Source organism: Myotis brandtii, unplaced genomic scaffold, assembly GCF_000412655.1.
Source record: "Myotis brandtii unplaced genomic scaffold, ASM41265v1 scaffold10, whole genome shotgun sequence".
In the NCBI taxonomy this organism is placed as follows: Eukaryota; Metazoa; Chordata; class Mammalia; order Chiroptera; family Vespertilionidae; genus Myotis; species Myotis brandtii.
Genome location: NW_005353325.1, coordinates 2,693,919 through 2,710,892, shown reverse-complemented (window position 1 = coordinate 2,710,892; position 16,974 = coordinate 2,693,919). Strand labels below are relative to the sequence as shown.

The window sequence follows — 16,974 nt, the reverse complement described above, 5'->3', positions numbered from 1 at the left end:
CCCAACTCACACCCCCTTTCAGCCTATTTGCCCCCAACTGCCCCCTGCTGGCCTGATCATCCCAACTGCCCTCCCCTCCTGGCCTGATTGCCCCTAACCACCTCTGCCTCAGCTTTGCCACCATGGCTTTGTCTGGGAGGACGTCCAGAAGGTCTCCCGGAAGGTCTCCCGGTCTAATTAGCATATTACCCTTTTGTTAGTATAGATACTTGAGCTGAATGGGGAAGGTGGGAGAGACAGTCAGCCTCTTAGCATTGTGTGGGATGGCAGGGACTGAAGGCAGCATGGCCACAGAAAAGGTTTTCAGGGCACTTTGAGTGTAACCCTTATTAATCAAGTTGGTGGCCTTGAGAATACAAAAACGTTTTACAGGAAGAATCAACAGGACATTATCCCGTCCTAAACGTTCCCTGTGGCTTTCACTAGTTAATGATTGTCTTCCATTACAATCTAAGTGCAGTCTAGCCTCTACAAACATAATGTATTGGCCTGTAACACAGATGCAGTGACCAGTACTCTTCTCGCTTGGCAAACTTGTCATCTTTCCCTGCTACCCGTGAGAGAATTTGACTGTAACGATGGAAGATGGCAATGCTGCCTGACCTGGCTCTTCCCCTACCTGCACGGCTCATTGCTTATCCATGTACATAAACAGTAATAGGAGGGTGTGACCGTGACACGCTATTGGGTGTACTCAACTATGACCCTTTCTAATTGCAATGGTGTATGTTAGGCCAGTATGAGTAAAACTGTCAATATGAGTTTAAAACCAAAGGAATTGCATCTGTTCTGTTTTCAGAAAAAGAGGGCCCCTTTGGAACCATGAGGACGTTTCCGCCAAGAACCCCAGCATAAAGAGTGCTGAGCAGCTGGCCGCGTTCCTGAAACACGTGGTTTCTGTTTTCAAGCAGTCCAGCGCAGGTATCTTTCCGTGTTTGAGATAATATTTCCCTTCCACAAGATATTTTAATGTGATGTCAAAACTTCTGATAATGTTTAGCAAAAAGCAGACATATCAATATGCTTAAAATACTAAGTTTTAGGCAGGTTTTCTTTTTTTACTTATTAGTGATAACAGATTTGTTTTTCTTTGAAGAAAAGTTCAGTTACTCCTTTAAAATAAAGGTATTTGGGACATTCTGGGGTGCTTAGTTTCATGTATGATGGCAGCATAATATTATAATAAACTAGAGGCCCAGTGCACGAATTCATGCATGGGTGGGGTTCCTTGGCCTGGCTGGTGATAGGAGCCGTCTCACCCAGTCCCGATCGGGGGGCCAGCCGGCTGTGGGGAGGGACCGCGTGAGGTTGGCTGTGGGAGCACACTGACCACCAGGGGGCAGCTCTGCATTGAGCATCTGCCCCCTGATGGTCAGTGTGCGTCATAGCTACTGGCCGGTCATCCGGTCGTAAAAGTCGCTTAGGCTTTTATATACATATATATATATATGTATATATATATAGATTGTGTAATAGAAAAAATTACATTAAAGAACATATGTAGGGGTGACAAACTTAAAAATTCTTTTTTATACAGGTACTAGGGGCCCGGTGCACAAAAATTTGTGCACTGGGGAGGGGCGAGGCTGCAGACTGTTTTGCCTGATATCACATACAGGGATATCCTCAGCCCAGCTTGCCCCCTATCACATACTGGGAGCCCTAGGGGATGTCCTACTACCTGCTCCCTGCTCCCTTGGGGAGTGGGCCTAAGCCACAGTCTGGCCACCCTTTGTGGGAGTCGACCAGGCTGATCAGGGGAAGGCACCAGCCCCATCACCACACTGTTGCAGCCACTGCAAGTCAACAATTGCTGGCTGGCTCCGCCCTGGTTCCCCGCCTCTGCCGCCATCAACAATCCTTGGCTGGCTCCTCCCTGGCCCAGACCTAAAGCCTCTGCTGGAGGTTTTAGGCCTGGGCCGGGGCCCCCCCAGCTCCCGCCGCCGCCGCTGGCTGGTTGGCTCCTCCCCGGCCCAAGCCTAAAGCCTCTGCTGGAGGCTTTTGCCGCCGCCGCTGAAGATTGCTGGCTGGCTCCTCCCCGGCCTAGGCCTAAATTTTCTTTTTTTTTATTCTGGGCCAGCTTTAGCTCTGAGGCCTCGCTGCTGAAAACATCGATACAAAGTTTCGGTCTGGCTGTCTTTCAGTCCAGCTGTTTTCTGGGGTTTTGTTTAGCTTCTTTTTTGCAACATAGTGTATAGTTGCTTAGAGTTGCAGATGAGATGCTGGCAAGTGAGGCGGGGAATGTTGGAGTCTGCAGCAAGCAAGCCTCGTGCTCGCTTCAGTGCCTGGCTGCCGGCCGCCATCTTGTTTGTCAGTTAATTTGCATATACTCACTGATTAGCCAATGAAAAGGGTAGCGGTCGTACGCCAATTACCATGTTTCTCTTTTATTAGTGTAGATTGGCTTCTATGATCTAAAATGTAACACATTCTGAAAGTTACAGTAAAAGTGTGGTGAAGGCCTTGGGGGGGAGGGGGGGCAGGAGCAGGGTGGAGGGGTCCATGGAGGAAAAAGGAGAAACATCTGTAATATTTTCAACAATAAAGATGAATATTTTTTTAAAATAGGTGTCTGAAGCAGTGGTTCTCACTGCTGAGGGGTCCTGTTGTCCCTCATTATATCTGGCACTGTCTGCAGACGTTTTTGTCACAATGCGGGGCAGGGGCAAGTGGTTACTCCCGGCGTGCAGTTGGGTTGAGGCCAGGGAGGCTGCTGCACGATGAATACTGCACAGCAAAGACTCACCTGGCTAACATGTCAGTAGTGCTGAGGGGAGAAACCCTGTTCTCAAGGATGACGTCCCCGAAGATTAGAAAGAGGAGCCACCGACATGCAGATGGGGTTGAAGGAGGGAAAAGGCACGGGCTCATAGCGTGGGGCGCTGTCCGGCCTGCCAGGTACGGTGCCGGCACTGGCTGTAAACGGCAAGCCTCTGGCTGTCGCCCTGCATTCTATTCTGAAAAACAAGAGCCACCAACTTGCCTCCTTTCTCTTCACAGAAGCAGTTCATTTGGAGCATCATCTTAGTGAAGTTGCTCTGCAGACAGCACTGTCCTGTTCTTCCCGACACTACGCTGGGAGATCCTTTCAGATTTTCAGGGCCCTAAAGCAGCCTCTTTCTGCAGCTACGCTTTCTGACGTTCTCTCCAGACTCGTAGAAACGGTGGGGGATCCAGGAGAAGAGGCACAGGTATTTCATTAAAGTCGTGCAGCAGTCGTTGACCATTTACTTGCAGTCAAGGACTTAGTGCCAAATACAGGTCACTGCAGGCGGGGCAAGATCATGGTCATACAGAATTATTCTTGTGGGATGTTAACAAAGGTTTGTGATTAATCTTTCATAACCTTAGTGCCTATCGGAGAAAGCTTTACCTTTACACACACATACACATCCCTGGACATTAGAGATAAGAAGGTAAAAGAGATAAGAAGTTACATTTAAAATGGAGTGTTGAATTCCATTTCTTAAGATACATTGAGTGAAGTATTGCAGCAGAGAACTTAAGTCTCTATTACACCGTTCAGGACACGGGGGATACGGCAGTGAGTAAGACAAAGGGCCTGGCATTCTGGAGCTCACATTCTATTGGGGAAGTAAGCCTTTCATCCACCAGTAATGTACAACATAATTTTACTTAGCAATGCTATGATGATAAGGTAGAGTAGAGGGTTAAAGAGTGATGGGAAGGAGGGAACAATTTTTTTTTAATCCTCCCCTGAGGCTATGTTTGTTTTTCTGCATTGATTCTCGAGAGAGAGGAAAGGAGAAAGAGAAACATCGATGTAAGAGAGAGATATCAGTGGGTTGCCTTCCATACATGCCCTGACTGGGAATCAAACCCGAGACCCTTCGGTCCGTGGGCCCGCACTGTAACCGCTGAGTCCCACCAGCCAGGGCAGGAGGGAGTGATTTTTTATGTGATCATCTAAGAAGGTGACTTTTGAACCCATACATCAGAAGTGAACCCTGTGATAATTTGGGCAAGAACCTTTCTGGCAAGGGAAGTAAGGCAGACAAGTGCAAAGGCCCTGAGGCAGAAGCAATAGGCTTTTTTTGAAGACCTTCAAGCAAACCAATGTCTCTAGAGCAGCGGTCGCCAACCTTTCGGACCCCGCGGACCACCGGTTGGCGACCGCTGCTCTGCAGTGTGTTGGATGGGGCTATCTAAAGGCAGGAGATTGATGGGGTGGGCAGGGCTAGATCATGTGAGGCCTAGTAGACCCTGGTGAGAGATAGGGTTTTACTCTGAATTGATGGGAAGCCACTCAAGGGTTTGAGAGGAGAGTGATGGATATGATTAGCTTTTCAAAGACTTGCCCTGGGGGCTAGGTAGAGTCCTTAGCGGAGCAAGAGTGAAAGCGAGGAGGGTCAGGTAAGAGGCTATGATAAGAGTCTCAAGCTGAAGTGTGGTGATAGCTTAGATTAGTCCTTAGCGGAGCAAGAGTGAAAGCGAGGAGGGTCAGATAAGAGTCCAAGCTGAAGTGTGATGATAGCTTAGATTTAGGGAACCTGTGGAGATAGAGAAAAAGGGTCATATTTAAGATATATTAAAAGTAGTATTTTCAAGACTTGTTGATAGATTCGATTTAAATGTGAGAGAAAGAAGCAAGGATGGCTCCTAGATCTCTAGCATAAGCAATTTGTGGTGCCATTATAATCATTTTATGCCATTAATTTGATGAGTTTTCATCAATCAGCAAGATCATGTTGCTTAAGAGTTTAATCAGTTTATAATGTTACTGTGGAGTTTGTTCTATTTTTAAATCTCCTTGGGAAGTCCGTTTTCCAGAGCATAATTAATGAGAGTCTGCCCTTTTTTCTAGGGATTTGTGATTGAGCTTCTTCTCACGTTGGAATCTGCGATTGATACTTTGGCTGAAACCATGAAGCATTATGATCTTCTTTCTGCCCTTTCTCAGTAAGAATTTAAACCAGGAACTGGTAGATTTGTATACAGAACTTCAGTGGCTGAATATGTATAGCTATGGCGCTGTCTTATTCTAATACTGGTAGTGAGAATGGTACTGAAGAGTTGGGATGGACTAGCAGTGGGGAATGAGCCTCAGACCGTGAGGATGTGTGGGAAGTCACAGAGCCATGCGTGGCAATGCTGTTGCTCTTGGTCAAAAATGGGCTTCCCTGACAAGCTCCATTCCCGCGGCACTTGGCGTCCCATGGTCCCCACAGCAGGCCAGGCCCCTCAGGCTCACACTTTCCTTCTCCCTGGAGCTGCCTCCCTCCCCCTTTCTCTTCCTTGCAAACCCTAAATTGACTGAACTGAAGTATCCTTCAAGTCCCACCTCAAATACCACCTCCTGGCTAAGCTTTTCTAACGTCCCCCACCCCCAGGGAAGTGCTAATTATTCCATCCTTTGGGTTCTTACAGTGTTTTCTTTATATTTTAATAACAGCAATTAACAGACTATAAATGGATCCATTTAGACATCACTCTTCCCCAGTAGATTTTATCAGATATTCTTCACATTTTGCATACTGCTGGCACATGTAGAAAGCATTCTGTAATTATTCTTTAGTTGATGATAATTGGATATGGGGGAGGAGAAATCAAAGACTTAACTTTTGAGTTGGTTCTTTTGGAAGGAGTGTGCATTGACAGAAATGGAGCCACTGGGACCATCAAGTCTGGGAATAAGACAGATGAGGTCTGCTTTGGACGTAACATTCGCTAAGTCCCAGAGCAGAGCTATCCATGATTACTGCAGCAGAATTTTCACTTCATGTCAGACCTTATCCAACTCAAAGGAAACAGTGGGCCACGGTAGAAAAGATACTGTTGTACATTTTGTTTTAGTGTGGAGGGAAGAACTCAAATTTGATTAAGCAAAGTCAGATATACTTTAAAATGATTTTCCCTGGGAACAGTTACCGTTTTTCAGTGTTTTCAAGAATAAAATTAATGTAGCGAAAGAAATGACCATGCATGCATTTGTCTTTTCTCTTTTAAAGAACCTCATATCATGATCCTATCATGGGAAACAAGTATGCAGCTAACAGGAAAAGCACTGGACAACTAAATCTAAGCACAAGTCCCGTTAATAGTGGCAGTTACTTGGGATGTAACAGTAATGCAAGGAGTAACTCTTTGAGATTAAGTTTAATTGGTGACCGAAGAGGTGACCGGCGGCGAAGCAACACACTGGATATAATGGATGGACGGATAAACCATGGCAATAGTCTAGCCAGGACTAGAAGCCTGTCCTCTCTGCGAGAGAGGGGCTTGTATGACGTGCAGTCCACTACTGAGCCTGCCAACTTGATGGCCACCATTTTTTGGATAGGAGCTTCCTTGTTAGAATCCGACTATGAATATGAATACCTCCTGGCTCTCCGGCTTCTCAACAAACTGCTTATCCATTTGCCTCTGGATAAATCAGAGAGTCGAGAGAAGATCGAAAGCATGCAAAGCAAATTGAAATGGAATAATTTTCCAGGCCTTCAACAGCTCTTCCTTAAAGGTTTTACCTCAGTGTCTACACAAGAAATGACCGTGCACCTCCTCAGTAAACTCATTGCTGTCTCCAAACACTCGCTGGTGGACCCTTCCCAGTTGTCAGGTACCGCTAAGAGGATCGCTCCTACGCTTCGCTTTTTACTGTAGTGAAATGTAAACTGCTGTTTGCTTGGAAATCTACTAATTTCTGACTTTCTACAGTTACAGTTTTTTTAAATATGTGAGATAGCTTAAATTCTTTGGTAAAAGCTAAAAATATTTAGAAGATCCAGTATTCCAGGAAATAAAAAGTAAATGGTTTCTGTGAATCATTAAAAAAATACTTTTAACTTTTAAAGTTTTGTGCAATAACATGGGTTACTGTTCGTTCTTTTTTTTTTTATATAGGCTTTCCTCTTAACATCCTTTGCTTATTGCCTCACTTAATCCAGCATTTTGACAGCCCAACTCAGTTTTGCAAAGAAACAGCCAGCCGGATAGCAAAGGTAAGCAAATGTTATGCTGAAAGGTAACATGAGAGGGAAATTTTTCTAGAGCTTATCTTCAAGGGAGATCTTTTTACTGTCACTTCTTTCTGAATTTGTATTCTTTTTATGCATATAAAGGTGTTATATGACTCAAGTTACAACTGCTGAAATGACAGTGAATAAAATTCATTAGAGTAACACTCCTCTAAATCCGTCTTTTTCTGCTTTGTTTCCCTACTTTATCCTCTACCTTTCTGGCAGTTTCTAATTCACTCATTTATTCACTAGCATATTTACTGAGCACTGGGTGAGGTGCTGGAAATACAGTGATAAAGAACATGGAATACTTATCCTGCGGGCCTTAGAGATAGGATGAAATCAAGGAACTAGACAGTCACCGTAGAGTCATAAATACAGTGAGAGGGCAGAGTACTTTAGAGGCACAAAACAAAATCTTCCACTAGGAAGTCGGCTGACTTTGAAGACTGAATAGGAATAACCAAAGTAAGATCCCTGGGTAGGAAACAAAGAACAGGCTGAGGGTGGAAGTTTTCTAAGGAGAAGAAGTTGATGTGCAAAGGCCCTGAGGAGGAAGAAGGCAGAATGTACTTGGGGGTTCTGAAAGTTCTCTCTTTATATTTGCCTTTCTCCTTTTAATACTCTTTTCCTCTTCTCTCTCTGTCCCCTTCATTTCTTTTCTTCCTTATTTGGCTCCTCCCCTTCCATTGGACAGTTCTGAAATAGAAATGGAACTTTTTAAATCATCTGGTAGTATTTTTTATAAGTGTTATAATCCTTAATTTTGAAAGAATGTGATTAAATTTTATATTTGTAACAATTTCTTCTCTTAACAATAAAGAACTCTCAGATATTTTGCCTTCTGCTTATACTTAATTAATAATAATTATTTTTGCGGGAGGGGGTCACATTCAGTCTTAGAAATAGTTTTTCAGACTAAACATAAAAACAGTTGTAAGAAATAGTTATGTAGCCGAAACCGGTTTGGCTCGGTGGATAGAGCGTCGGCCTGTGGACTGGGGGGGCCCGGGTTCGATTCCAGTCAGGGGCGTGTGCCTGGGTTGCGGGCACACCCCCAGTGGGAGATGTGCAGGAGGCAGCTGATGGATGTTTCTCTCTCATCGATGTTTCTGGCTCTCTATCTCTCTCCCTTCCTCTCTGTGGAAAATCAATAAAATATATTTTTTAAAAAAATAGTTATGTAAATTTACAAGGAATTACATACAAGAGGAATTAGGTGAACTGGGGGGTGGTGAGTGAATAGCAGTGTCAGTAAGATAACCAACACTGGGGAAAAAAATCAAAGAAGTTGGGATCAGAAGGGAACCAAGCAAGTAAAATCCTCTGGAAGAACTTTTTATATAAGCAATTAAAAAAAAAAAAAAAAGGCTGAGATTCAGTTAACAAGCAGCACAGCAGGAAACGGGCAGAGCAAGCACGCAGAAAGCCAAATAAAACACCCACCTCTGGGCGGCCCAGATGCCAACACTGGTGAGTGCAGATTTATCTCTGGGTGCCAGTGCAGTGACAAGTACTACCAGCCCAACTAACCACATTAGCAGTAATAAGAGTAAGACTCTTTTCATTATCTTGATAGATGATATTTAATTAGTGACAAAAAAACAATGAAATCATACTGTTGATTCCATTTTTTTCTGTTGATTCCATTTTTAAATTAAATTTCTAAATAAGAAGAGATCCTTAACATAATTACTTGAAAAGCATGTATTTAAAAAGAAGAGCCATTATTATAGTTCATGGAAGCATCTGCTTTGAAGGTGATTATTTGCCTTAAAAAAAACCCAACAAAATATATTTGCATGAATGAAGCCTAAAAGTTATATGAAATAAATAATTCATTAAAATAATTTTCATTTTAATACTCTAATGATACAGAAAAATGTAAACAAGGGTTTTTTTTTCCTTTATGAGGGGTATAAAAGAAAATATTGGGGAGGAGTATATTGACTTACTTTGGGATTTCAAGAAAATAAAAAGCATAGATTCCCTAATAAAGGAAGTAGAAGCATTGAAGAGCCTCCGCCGAAATGTGCTGAATAAACTCCTGGGGTCAGTGGTCAGCACAGCTCAGCTACCCCACCGGGAGGGTGTGGACGCCCCTCAAGTGTCAAGCCTCCTCTGTCATAATTTGAGACAAAGAATAGGAAATTCCAAATACTTTTTTTTTTAAGAAATAAAATATATGGCTTTCCATGAGTCATAAATTGTGTGTTTTTTTAAGTCTGTTTTCTTCCTGTTGAGCAGCACACAGCGGTTCCATCTGTATGCTTTCAGCAACCTGCAGGATGTGGATCAAATTGATTTCTTAATTAGTCTCTCACTTAAGCTGTCGAGTAATTTTCTGCCATTACGTGCTTCCTCATTATGCAGATACCTCTGGGTCTACTGTTTGTGCCGTTGGAAAGCATAGAATCTAAAATGAGGCAACACTTAGGACAGATATTGTCCTTTTCAGCTGTTGTTATGGCAGAAATAGTACGCTTACAAGCATTTGTTATGAGACTTTTTGGATCCGATTTTAACCTGGTGATTCCAAAATCTAAAGCATTTGGACTATTATAAAATTGCACAGCATATATTCCTGTTGTCCTAAATACAGGTTTTTAAAAATCATTCTTTAGGGGAAAATATTATTTAAGAATGTAAGAATTCTATAGGGATGTCTTATTGTTCAGGAAAGATAAAAATTTTTCCTGAGCCCTGACCGGTTTGGCTCAGTGGATGGAACGTCGGCCTGCGGACTCAAGGGTCCCAGGTTCGATTCCGGTCAAGGGCATGTACCTTGGTTGCGGGCACATCCCCAGTAGGGTGTGTGCAGGAGGCAGCTGATTGATGTCTCTCTCTCTCATCGATGTTTCTAGCTCTCTATCCCTCTCCCTTCCTCTCTGTAAAAAAATCAATAAAATGTGTTTAAAAAAATTTTTTTTCCTGAAAAAGAACCAATTGTGAAATTGTAAAATGGGATTTTTTGTTAAAATAGTATGATAACCTAGTATATTTTGAAATACATATAAGACATATCAACCAATTTTTTTTTCTTCCTGGTGCTTGTTGTATGGGTAAAAGGCTACTCCTGCATGAAATCGGCTGGTTGTAATGACTTTACTTATAAAATAGCTTCTACGGTGCTGTATTCGTCTCTGTGCAGTCTTGCGTACCTCCTTATCACAGGCCTCTCCAGTGACAACGTCCACATGATTAGTCAAAATAAAAGTCAGAGTCATCTAACAGTTACAATATCTGTAGTTTAAAAGGTAACACTACTTTCTTTACTCAGTGCTCCAGGCAGTTTGTGCCGATACATACAAACCATCAATCAGATGGAAGAATAAGTGAGGAAAAAGAAACTAAAATAAATTTCATGGAGGCTAGCCTTTTTACGATAGAAATGTAGGAGCCGTGTGGCCCTTTTCCAGTTCTGCTTTGTTGGGGTGTCCCCAGAGGAGAATAAAAGGAACATCTTCACCTAGGACTTAGGGCACAGACAGACCAAGCAGGTGCATTTGGTCAGTAAGGTCCCCAACATTCATCTCTCCTGGTGCTGCAGGAAGTCAGTACATTTTGAAGTGGCCTGTAATGATTTGGGGGAGAGGGTGTAGATCTGCAATATTTTCAACAATAAAGATACATTTTTTTAAAAAAAGGCAGATTTGAGCATGCATAAGAAAGAATCGGCAAACTTGGGGATAGGACAATAAATTATTGAGTCTAAAAAGCAGGAAAAAATAAAAGATTAAAGAAAAATAAAACTATTGGCCAAGGACCTTAAGAGCTTTAGGCAATTTCCTGAAGAGCAGTTTGAGGTCCATCCTGCAGAGTGCAGTGAAGTCCTTTGAGTATAATGCGCACGTTGAGGCTTTTTGCAATTTACTGCTCTAGCGGGACCTCAGGTGGCTTCGGACTAAAGCATGTCTGTAGCAGGCGTCTCTGACCCTCCCAGAGAATTCCCAGTCTGAGCCTGTTTTCTATTGTTTTTACAAAACCATGTATGGGCTTTTACCAAAGACGGTTTTCCAGAGCAGCAGACTGAGCAAAAGCCATACTTGTTTAGCACCCACAGGAGTATGACATATTAATTATCTTTCCATATTATCTATTGCTAGTCTCTTCATGTCGGGTCCTTTTTCTCTCTTCTGCTTAATTTTCCTACTGCATTGAAATAAAATGCATTGAAGCTTCAACATATACATTTGTTTCACTAAATATATGTAGTATGAAATCAAACTTACACTTGCATCTTTATTTTTGGTGAATGAAATTGTTTTTTGGTTTTTTTTAGGTTTGTGCAGAAGAAAAATGCCCAACGCTTGTCAATCTGGCGCACATGATGAGTTTGTACAGCACACACACGTACTCCAGGGACTGCGCCAACTGGATCAATGTGGTGTGTCGGTACCTGCACGACTCCTTCTCGGAGACCACGTTCAACCTGGTGACTTACCTGGCGGAGGTAAATTTACCAAAGGGTGGTGGTGGATTTCTTTAACTGCTCTGTGGCAAAACTTGTATGCAGACGTATTTCTAAAAGGAGCACTGATACTAATCTTCATATTGTTTGGAGAGTGATTATAGATTGCATCCCTTTTTAAAGAAAAACATAAATCATTTTTTTCCAGTATAAAGGACGTTTTTATAAACTTTTTTCCCATTTTCAGTATTTATGTCTTCGTTCACTGTCCCTAAGAGATAGGAATTCAAAATAGTGTAAACCTCAACTTTATTTAAAATGGAAAACGGGTCTCTAGAGGTCTTGATCCTCGAGAATGGTCATCTTTGCTTCTACACAAGTAGTTCTCGACTGTGAAATCCCTACTAACATAATACAGTGTGCAGAGGCATTTCCGCCAGGGCGTTTTTTTATTTTGATGATACATTTGTTTCCTGACCTCAAATATGATCTTGGTGCCTAAAAACAGAATTATTAAAAAAAAAAAAAAAAAACTAGCCCTAGAACCGCATAAAAAGTTAATATTTGTCTGTTGAGGAAGTAACTTCATGCCTAGCAAGTTACTGAGTAGAAAGCCACAGAGAGAACCGCAGAAGGAAGAAGTTGCTAGTCACTAAAAATGTTTGTTAGCTTATGATAAACTAGTACCTACCTTCCTTTTTAGAAAGTTGGCTTCTAGAAATTAAATTAAGCCTAAAATGCTGTGTAAACAGAAAAGACATTATTCATAACTCAATGAACATTGTAAATAATGTTCATAACACTTTAACTTGGCTACGTCCCTGACTGTCATAAAATGCTTCAGGACTGTGTGGATTGTTAAAGTGCTTTGAGAGGCTTGCTCCCATCAGCTGTACATTTAAGAGAGCTGACACTGTGGGCCGTCTGCCTGGCAGCTTCCCGGCCTGCATGAACCCAAGTCTCTCCATGTCTCCTATACCTACCCATTCAGGACAAGAGTCAGGATAAAACCAGTGCTAACCTCCTTAATCGGCTTTGAGTTTAAGTGCCTTAGATGAGCGGTCGCCGACCGGTGGTCCACGGGCCACTGGTGATCCGCGAGGTCCAAAAGGTTGGCGACCGCTGCCTTAGACCACCTTCACTTTGTGCCACCGTAAAGCTCGCCACTCAGGTAGCACCAGCTCTCCCTGAGGTCTGGACCTGCACAGTCAGCCCGGGGGGGCCACACGCGGCAGCATTTGTCCCCTCTGTAGAGAGGATGCTTTGCCCCAAATGTTGCTCTTACTAGTGTAAGTTATCCTTGCTGCATTATTATGAATAATTATCAAAGTATTGCTAACATGTATTTAAAACTATATATTTAACTGTCCTGCAAACACTAGGAGGTAGGGGTTATCGCTATTTTATTTTAAAAAATCAAGAGGCTCAGAGAAGTTAAGAAACATGTCCAAGATCACATAGCTAATCAGGGGCTGGTGTGAATAGCTTGGGGGTAGTTATTTTTTAGTGGTGGTGGTGGTGGTATAATGATTTTTCTCTTTACGTAAAATAAATGGTGTTCAGTTCAACTAAGGAAGTAAAAGAAAACACTAAGATTAAGATAATAGACATTACCTTGTACTTTTCTTCGTCTCTGGATTTCTAGTCCTCTAACCTTAAACTCCTGGCTTAAGTCTACTTTTCAATATCATAAATGTAAATACCGAGTTTTCACTTTCAGCTGCTGGAGAAAGGACTGTCCAGTATGCAGCAGTCACTGCTGCAGATCATCTACAGTCTTTTGAGTCACATTGACCTCTCTGCTGCCCCAGTCAAGCAGTTTAACCTGGAGATCATAAAGATCATTGGCAAATATGTACAGGTGAGTGACCACAAAACTGATGCAGAAATGTTCATCTCAAAGTGATTTATAATCATAAAAACCAGAGGCACCTTAAATGTCCAAGAGGAAAGAAGTGGTAAGTCCATAAATCATATTTTCAGGAATGTGTACAATGGAACAATGTTCTCAATGTAAGTGACAAAAAGCAGAATCCGAATGCTATCTGATAAAAAGCACCAGATATTTAGAAAGTGAAAAAATCAGACTTGGCTTAATGTCAGTGATGACACGTCAACCGAGTCTGTACTGAATTTCACCTTTGAACTGTTAGCAAGGCCTTGTTATGCAGATCAGTATTGTGGATACAACTTATTAGACAGCAGACTCTTTGTTTTTAATGTTTTTATTTATTATCTTTTTATTATTGATTTCAGAGAGTAAGGGAGAGAGAGATAGAAACATCACTGATGAGAGAGAAGCATTGATCGGCTGCCTCCTGCACGCCCCACACTGGGGATTGAGCCCACAGCCAGGGCATGTACCCTGACCAGGAATTGAACTATGACCTCCTGGTTCATAGGTTGCTGCTCAACCACTGAGCCATGCCGGCCAGGCTTTGATAGGTTTTGATTGATTTCAGAGAAATAAAGGGAGAAAGAAAGAGGGATAGAAACATCAATGATGAGTGAGAATCATTTGATTGGCTGCCTCCTGCAGGCCCCCTACTTGGAATTGAGCTGCAACCCAGGCATGTGTCCTGACCGGGAATTGAACCGTGACCTCCTGGTTCATAGGTCAATGCTTAACCACTGAGCAATACCAACTGGGCTCAAATTTATTTTTAAGTGCTATGTGAACCAACGTCACATTTAGCTGATGGCCCATCACAATTAGTGACTTCTGTTTTATTCAAACATTGAACATTTTACAGAATTGAACTATTGGTTATCGTTTACATTTAGAACACAATTGCCTATATAATTTATGGAACTTCCTGAAGAAGTTTTTGTATTTTCTAATGCTCAGAGCCTCTAATTAACTGTCGGGGGGGTGGGGAGGATTTCTACCTTGTTAAATGTAAACTTGTTTTTTTTACAATGATATGCTTCAAATATCTCAATATTATGAGGACATTTTTATTGTTAAATATTTTGTACTTTAGGTGTCTTTATATCAAGATGTCATTAAATTGGATAACTCAGTTCTGCGAAAGATTTTTCATTTCCTTTTGTTGTTTTAAAGGTGTCCCACCCAGAATTGTCAACTATAAAACAATGTGTATAATACAAGGTTGAGATGTGATATTGGTATCATAAATATAAGAAAAAAATAGTTTTTATATGTATTCCTTTCAGTAGATAATAAGGGGAAAATATAAATTCTTTATTTGACATTGGTTCTTCTACACCTACACATTTATCATGTAAATTACAACTAAATTATTTCAAAACATACAAAATGAAGAAAAGCATAAAAACAACCCAAAACACATAGTCACCATATATGTAGGGGGGAAAGCACCTTTTACAACTCAGTAATCCCTGAGCGCATCACTTTAGCACAGCATTTACACTAATTATTTGGGGCTTGGGTCACGGACAAAAATCTAATGGGTTGGGTTTTTTTTAGTATTTTAATATTTTTATGTCTAAAAAAGTATGTATTGAAAATACTTTACCTCCAAGACTTAAAATATTTAGAGCCATAAAACTATAAACTTCATTTATTTAGAACGTTCACATATGTATCACTCCTCTGTTTACGACTACTATTATTTATAAAGCACTTACTGGAAGAATGCAAGCAAGATATTCTGATTTGGAAACATTATTAAGTATATGGTGTCTCATAGAACTAACCATACAAATAATAACTTGATTCCTTTCCTTTTGAAACTCAGATCCTCTTTAAGGACTTCAGAGTAAAAATGAATAATGACCAGAGTTTTTATAGAAATAATATTTTCATTGTTTACAGTATAACTAAACTTTTATTCTTAGTTAAATATGTATTTGTAACTTCTGTATGTCTAATCTATTTTTAAATCAGAGTCCTTATTGGAAGGAAGCCCTTAACATATTAAAACTGGTGGTGTCTCGCTCTGCAAGTCTCGTTGTGCCCAATGATAGCCCCAAGACCTATGGCGGCGACGTGGGTTCGCCTGAAATATCCTTCACTAAGATTTTTAATAATGTCTCCAAGGAGCTGCCTGGGAAGACCTTAGATTTTCATTTTGATATATCCGAGGTAAGATGCCCAGAATATAGATGCTCTCGTAGAAATGTTTGTTCATTCAAAATGCATTGATTTTGCTCATACTCAGGAGGAGGCACTGAGATAGGTGCTGTGGAAATGGGAGAGGGGTGGGGAGTAGGCCTCTCCAGAAGCTTACGGTCTCTTGGGGAAAGAGGCAGATAAAAGTAGTGGTCATTGCTTGGCTGGAAGTAAGTTGAAGGTACTGTAGGAATGCATGCATATCTAACTTGGTCTGAGCTGAGTGTTGGAAGGGTAAGTAATGCTAGACAGGCATGTGTACATGGACGTTTGGAGTGGGGAGATTATATCCCAGAAAAGGCAGCATGTGACGGGAGGCTTATCATTGTGAGCAAGCATGGTGCTCCAGAAACTTCCATTTGGTACAGCATTCTTTAAGCACAGAGAACAGAGGTAGAGTGAAGAGAAATGAAGCCGAAGTCATAGAGGGCGAGGGCAGGATCACGGGGATTTCCCCTGCCTTAGTAACAAAATGGTTTTATCTTGAAGCAGTAAGAATTCTTAAAGGATTTGTAGCTAGAGTAGGAAATATTAGGATTTGCATTTTAGGATGATCAGTCAGGCAACAGGATGGATGATAGACCAGGGAGAAGGAGGGGAATCTGTGAGGAATCTATTAGAACACTTTGAGCAAAAGATTATGTTGGAGATTAACCAAAGGACTTGTATGCATGCATATTAGCATAACCAATGGACTAGGACACTGGGGCAGTAGGGGCGTGTCCCGAGGGGTGGGAGTGGCCTGGGAGGGGTCAATCAATGAAAAAGGAGACATATGTAATACTTATAAAAATAAATTAATTAAAACAAAGATTATGTTGGACCGTTCCTAGGCAACTGCAGAGGAAAGATGGTTTTCAAAAAAGACTGAGGAAATGATTGATGGGATTTGATGGGAAGGAGAAGAGGTGCTAGTGAAGAAATGTTAAGGATAGTTGCTTTGACAACTGCATGAATGTTGGTCCCATTCAGAGGAAATGGGAATTCAAGAACAGTTCTTAGCAAGAAAGAAAGATGAGTTAAGTCTTAAATATATTGACTCTGAAGTGACTAAGAAACATACTCACTGAGGTGCCTAGTAGTCAATTCGATTTTCAGATCTGAAGTTTTAGAAGAAATCTTGGGTGGAAGTAAACAAAAAACAAATTAAGGGTTTTTTCAGTGTTGTGAAAGTGGAAAGCTGAAATCGTGGAAGGAACAAGAAGACTAAAATAAACTGAGAACTGAGAAGCCCAGTGTTTTAGTGCAAGAGAGAGGCAGGGCCCACCAGTCCAAAAGGAAACCTGGGCCTCTGACTATGTCATCTATATTAATAAAAGGGTAATGTGCAAATTGGTCAGGACGCCCTCACATAACGACTGAACAGCAGGCTGCCTGGGGCAACCTGGTCAGCAGGGGTGTTAGTGAGGGATGACCAAACAACTGAACAGCAGGCTGCGTGGGGCTACCTGGCCGGCAGGGGAGTTAGTGAGGGACAACCAAATGACTGA

General features: G+C 41.6%; 1 protein-coding gene across 14 annotated transcripts in view; it reads left to right on the top strand.

Moving 5' to 3' along the window:
* Positions 1-16,974, top strand: part of FRYL (FRY-like) — a 238,460-nt gene that overhangs the window by 184,377 nt on the left and 37,109 nt on the right. For all 14 annotated transcript variants that reach the window (XM_014534411.1, XM_014534429.1, XM_014534396.1 and 11 more), the window contains 8 exons: positions 800-921; positions 3,001-3,191; positions 4,826-4,920; positions 5,970-6,577; positions 6,862-6,959; positions 11,260-11,430; positions 13,109-13,249; positions 15,260-15,457. In XM_014534411.1, coding sequence (XP_014389897.1) covers positions 800-921; positions 3,001-3,191; positions 4,826-4,920; positions 5,970-6,577; positions 6,862-6,959; positions 11,260-11,430; positions 13,109-13,249; positions 15,260-15,457 — 1,624 coding nt within the window. The remainder of the gene's footprint in view (positions 1-799; positions 922-3,000; positions 3,192-4,825; positions 4,921-5,969; positions 6,578-6,861; positions 6,960-11,259; positions 11,431-13,108; positions 13,250-15,259; positions 15,458-16,974) is intronic.